Source organism: Cricetulus griseus, chromosome 4, assembly GCF_003668045.3.
Source record: "Cricetulus griseus strain 17A/GY chromosome 4, alternate assembly CriGri-PICRH-1.0, whole genome shotgun sequence".
NCBI classification, from domain to species: domain Eukaryota; kingdom Metazoa; phylum Chordata; class Mammalia; order Rodentia; family Cricetidae; genus Cricetulus; species Cricetulus griseus.
Window position 1 is genome coordinate 215,720,699 of NC_048597.1, and position 6,417 is coordinate 215,727,115.

General features: G+C 52.8%; 2 protein-coding genes across 5 annotated transcripts; one reads left to right on the forward strand and one right to left on the reverse strand.

Annotated features, from left to right (window-relative positions):
* Positions 1 to 381: 381 nt before the first annotated feature.
* LOC100751550 (cytochrome b561 domain-containing protein 2) lies at positions 382 to 2,999 on the reverse strand. 2 transcript variants are annotated; one of them, XM_027414460.2, is made up of 4 exons: positions 2,852 to 2,999; positions 2,300 to 2,453; positions 1,815 to 1,852; positions 382 to 1,218 (listed from the first exon to the last, which is right to left on the reverse strand). In XM_027414460.2, the coding sequence occupies exons 2-4, from the start codon at positions 2,424 to 2,426 to the stop codon at positions 715 to 717; spliced, it is 669 nt and encodes a 222-aa protein (XP_027270261.1). In that variant the 5' UTR covers positions 2,427 to 2,453; positions 2,852 to 2,999; the 3' UTR covers positions 382 to 714. The 2 variants fall into 2 exon arrangements, with proteins under 2 accessions (XP_027270261.1, XP_027270260.1); XM_027414459.2 differs by lacking the exon at positions 2,852 to 2,999 and adding an exon at positions 2,621 to 2,790.
* Nprl2 (NPR2 like, GATOR1 complex subunit) lies at positions 2,805 to 6,310 on the forward strand. 3 transcript variants are annotated; one of them, XM_035443937.1, is made up of 12 exons: positions 2,805 to 2,952; positions 3,123 to 3,367; positions 3,792 to 3,881; positions 3,962 to 4,130; positions 4,274 to 4,382; positions 4,752 to 4,888; positions 4,984 to 5,081; positions 5,200 to 5,236; positions 5,340 to 5,433; positions 5,508 to 5,625; positions 5,872 to 6,014; positions 6,095 to 6,310. In XM_035443937.1, the coding sequence occupies exons 2-12, from the start codon at positions 3,216 to 3,218 to the stop codon at positions 6,160 to 6,162; spliced, it is 1,215 nt and encodes a 404-aa protein (XP_035299828.1). In that variant the 5' UTR covers positions 2,805 to 2,952; positions 3,123 to 3,215; the 3' UTR covers positions 6,163 to 6,310. The 3 variants fall into 3 exon arrangements, with proteins under 3 accessions (XP_035299828.1, XP_027270258.1, XP_027270259.1); XM_027414457.2 differs by having other exon boundaries at positions 3,123 to 3,270; positions 3,792 to 3,883; XM_027414458.2 differs by lacking the exon at positions 2,805 to 2,952 and having other exon boundaries at positions 3,028 to 3,367; positions 3,792 to 3,883.
* Positions 6,311 to 6,417: the final 107 nt, after the last annotated feature.

Here is a 6,417-nt window from a genome sequence, read left to right on the forward strand (position 1 = left end):
TCAAGACAGGTTCTTATTATGTAGCCCTGGCTGGCCTGGAACTCATTTCGTTGACCAGGCTGATCTTGAACTCACAGAGATCCACCTGCAACCATAAACAACCATGGCTCAACTCTAAATTGTGCCGTGTGTGTGACACCTGTGGAAACAGTCCATTTCCATCCACTATCACTGAACTAACCATAGTCCCCAGACTCCAGCAGTTAGCTCCACTTGCCTACTAATGCTCTGGGTGTCTAAGAAGCTTGGCTGCAGGTTCTGAGGAGTCATGTTCTGTGAGGACTCCCACCACGGAGTGGGGTCCCCAACCTCACTCGGCTGCCCATACCCTCAGGTTGACGGCCTTAGCGAGAACCATCCCCAACTCAGCACTGCTCCCCATCAGTCTTTGCTCACTTTATTTTTGTTTTTTGTTTTTTTTTTTATTTTACTATTTTTCATCCATGATCTCTGGACATACCAGTACAAATATAAGCTGTATGTTGCAGCCCCCAACTTCATCCAGACACGTGATCCCTCCTCCTCTGGGTTGACAGCAAGAAAAGAAAAAGGGGACACTCTAGCATGAGGAGCAGAACTGACACAGATCTACCCCTGAGTGCCCTAGTACCTGAAGTGTTCCCTGGCCCCATCAGCTAAGCGGGGCCAGCAGGTTTCCAGCCCCAGGTCCTATGCTGAGGTGGAAAATCCAGGCTCCTGGTGGCTGGGAAGTGCTCATGGTTGGATCCTCTTGCGGTATAAGTAGGCATTGCTCACTTGGTTCATGATTACCAAACTGGTGAGGACAGGGCACAGCACAGCCAGGTACCAGGCACCACCAGTGACAGCGGCAGTAAACCAGAGTGAGCACATGCCCAACAGGAGGCTGGCACTACCCAGCAGGTAGCCCACCAACCCAGAAGTGGCATGGTAGAGTTTCAGCTTTGCCAGGGGCCATCGGGGCAACAGCTTGGGGTAGAGCAGCCCCAAGCCCCCAGAGCACTGCAGACCTGCCCACAGCACCGCCAACAGCCCTGCCTGCCCATGGCGAGTGGCCAAGTGTGCTTTGCCAAGCTGCTCTTTGTGAAGGATGACAAGACCTAGACCCAGCAGAGCACACAGTAGGGCCAGCAGCTGGAGCACCCAGTGGCAGCGTGCTCGAACCTTCCGTGAGAGGGAACGCAGCAGTGAACTCTCCGGAGAGAACATGAGGAGTGCCTCAGTCATCAGGAAGGAAAACTAAGAAAACAGAGACTCGAGTGAGAGCACTGTACGCACTTTAGATAACCCGCCAAGCAGGCGCACGCGGCCCCACCCTCCTCTGTTCCCTTCCCCAGGACAAAATGCTACATTTTGTGTGACAGTGGAAGGCCCCGTGTGGGACAAAATGTCTGCCCTAAGGAGTTAGGGACAGCTGCCTCTCCAGACTTCTCCCTGGGTACTTTTCTGAAATGTCACCTCTGCTACATTGCCCAGCAGACAAGGTTTGAGACGTGGCAGTTATAAATGATTCACAAGATTTGTTTGCCTCCCATGGGGCTGGGTACAATTTCTTGGCAAGAGCTGCCCACACAGGTGCACTGTTTCAGGGGAAGTTAAATGCATCGCCATAAGTTAAGTTTTTTTGGGACAGAGCAATCTCCAAATGCAATCTCTCAGCCTCACTTTGTGCTTGGGTGGGCTTCATCCATTTGTCCTGAATACTGTTTTTCAAGCCTTGGATATATGTCAGAGCCAGTAGTTGCCAACATGCAACTCCTCTAAATTGGCACTAAATGGGTCACCCACCTATGCCCATACCCCACCCCTAAAAGCTACCCAGATCCACTACTTACAGCCAGAGACATAAGAACAGGGTGCCAGGAGAATAGACCTGGAATGAGAAAAGAGAGTCTCATGGAACTGAGGAAAAAACAAAAAAAACAGCATATCTCTCCCTACAGCTGAATGTGGACAGCCCACCCAGCACCTAAGGAGGTACCAAAATGTGAACCCCTCTTGTGCAAGCTCATCTTACCCATCCCCTATTCTCTACCTGGGACAGAGAGCATGTTCTGCCACCCTCTGGCAGCTCCTTCTTCCAGCATCTCCATGAGTCAGGAATGAAATGCCAAATTAAAGAAACAGGAACCACGCACTCTCTAAAGCTTGGCCAGGCTGGCAGAGCCCCCAGACAGATCTGCTCTCCCCAGGACGTTAATTCCAGCACAGAATACTCCTCAACCAGCCACACAAGTTAAGCCCATCACTTCCTATTGCCCCTATTCCCCAAGAAAAGTGGCTTTTGGCTTCCCATAAGTCAACTATGAATTCTACTTACTGGAGCCAGGTCTGGCGAGAACAGCCACAAAGATGGTAAAGCCCAAGGCCACAAGGTGGGCTGCAGCCCCAGAAGCAGTGCGCAGAGCTCGGTAGATGTGCGACTCCGTCTCCACAGAAAGGGCCATGGTCAGCCCAGCTGATAGCTGTACAGCCTGAAAGCATCGTAGGCGTTGGCAAGGATGCCCACTGTCCACGCCTCTCACCGGGGACACTAATTCAGGGCGGGAATGCCACCTTTTCCCGGATAAGTAATGACAGGAGCAGAACAAAGCAGGCACCAAGAATAGTCCCAGCTTAACAGAGTCTACCCGTCAAACACCTTTATTTGAAGTGGTACTGATCGCACTTTCCAGGTGGGATGCGTAAGGACACGTACGACTACAAATCCCAGAATACAGCACGTCATCACTAGCCAGAACGGAAGGCGTGGAGCACTACGGGAATTGTAGTTCCCAGCTACTTTCTAGCTAAGCGTGACTCTCTTTGCTCACTGCCGCCCCACGTGCACCTAGAACGCTGTACTCCCACGGTAGGAATTTGCCTTCCTCACCTGCTTCTCAGGTTCGACGTAGTGACTTCCTCCAAAATAAACTGGACCCCCGGGCCCGCCGGCCGCGCCACCGCTCCGTTACGGAGGCGCTTCACTTCCGGGTGCGTTGTCTACCCACCCCAAACTTCCTGGGACAAGCCCCCTCCCATCCCGTGCAGCGCCAGCCACGCCTCTGAGTCGCGCTGCGCAGGCGCTGTTGAGTTGACGGCTCTTGTGGTTCGCGTTCACGAACCTGTGTGACCTACCTCAGGCTTCTTTCTCTTTCTGACAGGTGTTCCCGGCGGTGGAGGCGACCACCGCACGAAAGACAAGCGATCACAGACTCGGGACCGGTTAGCGCCATGGGCAGCAGCTGCCGCATCGAATGCATATTCTTCAGCGAATTCCACCCAACGCTGGGACCCAAAATTACCTATCAGGTGCCTTCCACACTCCCGGAACTGGACGAGGAGAGGGATGCTCTCCGGAGCTCAGCTGCCTGCCTGGAGGGGTTGCGGGTCCCTGTGCTGCATCCAGGCATGTCATTCCATTCACAGATAACCTTGAATGGAGGAGAGGATACAGAGACCCGGGTCCCTGGTTCCTAGCGTGGGGGATGGAGATTTGCCACACTGGCAGTTTTTGTGGCAAATCAGGCTATGGGATTCAGGGAGGTGACAGGTCTCGTGGAGGTTTAGATGACCCAATAGAATCACTGGATTGAGACACAAATGATTCATAAAAGTTAGGTGAGAGTAGAAAGAGTATTCCAAGCAGTGAGAATAATGAATGCAAACGCCAGGAAGCCTTCTAAAACATAGTATGTGTGGAAACACAAAGGAGTAGTGCACTGGGTGGATGAGGAAAAGCAAACAGTGGAGGACTTGTGCCTGGGGTGGGATATATAACCACCCAGTCCCAACGCCACTGAAGGAAGGTCTCTGATCACTGCCCTCCCCAGGTCCCTGAGGATTTCATCTCCCGAGAGCTGTTTGACACTGTCCAAGTGTACATCATCACCAAGCCTGAGTTACAGAACAAGCTTATCACTGTGTGAGGTCTAGTTGGGTGGGAGCAAAGGGTCCCAGACAGTTTGGGGGGGGGGGCTGACTCTCTGCTCTACCCATCCAGCACAGCCATGGAGAAGAAGCTGATTGGCTGCCCCGTGTGCATTGAACACAAGAAGTACAGCCGCAATGCCCTCCTCTTCAACTTGGGCTTTGTGTGTGATGCTCAGGCCAAGACTTGTGCCCTTGAACCCATCGTTAAAAAGCTGGCCGGCTACTTGACCACACTAGAGGTCTGCAACAAGATGGGCGTGGGTACATGGCAGGCACAGTTGGGGAAACTGCTCCTTCCTATGTCTCCAATCCCCAACCTGGAACAAGCAGCCAGCCGGGAGCTCTGAGGTATACTCAACCGTATTGTCCATGTTCTGTCCAGCTTGAAAGCAGCTTTGTGTCCACAGAGGAGAGCAAGCAGAAGTTGGTGCCCATCATGACCATCTTACTGGAAGAGCTAAATGCCTCTGGACGGTGCACTCTTCCCATCGGTATGGGCAGCCTCTCCCAAGACAGTATATGCATAGAGGAAGGACAGGACAGTATAGGCATGAGCGCAGCCACTGCAGGAGGACAAGATTCTGGTGCAGACGGGTGGACAAGAAATAGCCATGGTTTGGAGCAATGATGTCTGAGGGTTCCTTATATAATGGGGGTGGAGGAGCCGCCAGCAGAACTCAGCACTACTCCTTGGCTACATTCTACCCCCTCTCTGGGCCTTGGTTTCTTGCTCCATAAAAGAGGACAAATGATCCTTCCAGGATCCACCTGCCTGGCTCAGTTAGCTTTAGGAGAGTTAGGTCGTAATTGAGGCCCCTTGGGAAAGATGACACTGATAATATGGGTGGGGTCCCCTGCAGATGAATCCAACACCATCCACTTGAAGGTGATTGAGCAGCGGCCTGACCCTCCTGTGGCTCAGGAATATGACGTGCCTGTCTTTACCAAGGACAAGGAGGATTTCTTCAACTCTCAGTGGGACCTTACCACACAGCAGGTATGCTAGCCCTCTCTTCATTAACTATTATCACCTTGGGCTGCCCACACCTTAGCTTCACCCCACCCTTGCTGACCCTGCCTTGCTCTTTACAGATCCTCCCCTATATTGATGGATTCCGCCATGTCCAGAAGATCTCTGCTGAGGCAGACGTGGAGCTCAACCTGGTGCGCATTGCCATTCAGAACCTGCTGTGAGTGAAGATCCAGTGTGCCCATTAGAGGGCCATCAGTCAGAGGGGCGGCAGAGGACCCTGGGTATGGGTTGGGAAGGCATGGTGTTTGAGAGCTAAGCACATATCTTTCCCCCAGGTACTACGGTGTTGTGACACTGGTATCCATCCTCCAGGTAGGTGAGTCTGGGATACAGTTAAGTAAAATGTGAACCATATGGCTGGTTCAAGCCAGAACCCCACACACAGTGTCGGCCTCTTGTGCCTGCTGTGTTCTAGTACTCCAATGTGTACTGCCCAACGCCAAAAGTCCAGGACCTGGTAGATGACAAGTCCCTGCAGGAGGCATGTCTGTCCTACGTCACCAAGCAAGGTAGTGGCAAACCCCATGGGAGACTGATTTGGGGAGGACAAGGCCACCTGGGAAGCTGACCCTGGCACCCACAGGACACAAAAGGGCCAGTCTCCGAGATGTCTTCCAGCTGTATTGCAGCCTGAGCCCTGGCACCACTGTGCGGGACCTCATCGGACGCCACCCCCAGCAGTTACAACATGTTGATGAAAGGTCAGAGGGGCACTCTCAGGCTTGCACGATGGGTTAAAGTGTCTTGGATCTCTTGAGGAGCATTGAGGCAAATAAGAAGCAGGGGATTCCCAATATAAGTATGAGTATAAGTGTGTGGCCTACTAGTCCAGGTGGGTTTCCTGGGCATGGTGAGCTTGGAGGGCACGCTAGCCCATAAGGCACTGAAGGAAAGGCTTAGCCAGGCTTGGCTAGGGTACCAACTCTCTTCCCCAACCATCACTTCAGGAAGCTAATCCAGTTTGGGCTGATGAAGAACCTCATCCGGAGACTACAGAAGTATCCAGTCCGAGTGTCTCGGGAGGAACGGAGCCACCCTGCCCGGCTTTACACGGGCTGCCACAGCTATGATGAGATCTGCTGCAAGACAGGTGCAGGCAGGCAGGACAGGCTGGGGGAGGTGAGGGCTGACCGGCCAAGGCTACTGACCTCGCCTCCCTTACCCCACCAGGCATGAGCTACCATGAACTGGATGAGCGACTAGAAAATGACCCCAACATCATCATTTGCTGGAAGTGAGTCTGGCTGGCTGGAACATATCACTATGGTTACTTACCCCTACTAAGCCCTCATTAGCCCATGGGGTCTAGACAAGTAGGCTAGTACATATGGCCTGGAGTGATCCTTGGTTTTGTAAATAAAGTCATCTGTTTCATCCTGTGGAAAATTGAGTACTGCCTCAGCCAACCAAAGAGCAGCGAGTGTGCCAGCCATGACAACTAGCCTGGCCTGGCTGAAGTGCCATCTAGTGGGCAGAAATGACAATGGACAAGT

Bases quoted from the DNA above. Each gene is read 5' to 3' on its own strand.
- LOC100751550 (XM_027414459.2), bottom strand. From the start codon at position 2,707: ATGACGTGCTGTATTCTGGGATTTGTAGTCGTACGTGTCCTTACGCAT. The intron at 1,853-2,299 runs GTAAGTAGAATT...TTCTCATTCCAG, and splicing joins TCTCGCCAGACCTGGCTCCA to GTCTATTCTCCTGGCACCCT. The intron at 1,219-1,814 runs GTAAGTAGTGGA...CTGTTTTCTTAG, and splicing joins CTGTTCTTATGTCTCTGGCT to TTTTCCTTCCTGATGACTGA.
- Nprl2 (XM_035443937.1), top strand. From the start codon at position 3,216: ATGCATATTCTTCAGCGAATTCCACCCAACGCTGGGACCCAAAATTAC. The intron at 4,383-4,751 runs GTATGGGCAGCC...GGTCCCCTGCAG, and splicing joins ACGGTGCACTCTTCCCATCG to ATGAATCCAACACCATCCAC. The intron at 5,082-5,199 runs GTGAGTGAAGAT...TCTTTCCCCCAG, and splicing joins ATTGCCATTCAGAACCTGCT to GTACTACGGTGTTGTGACAC.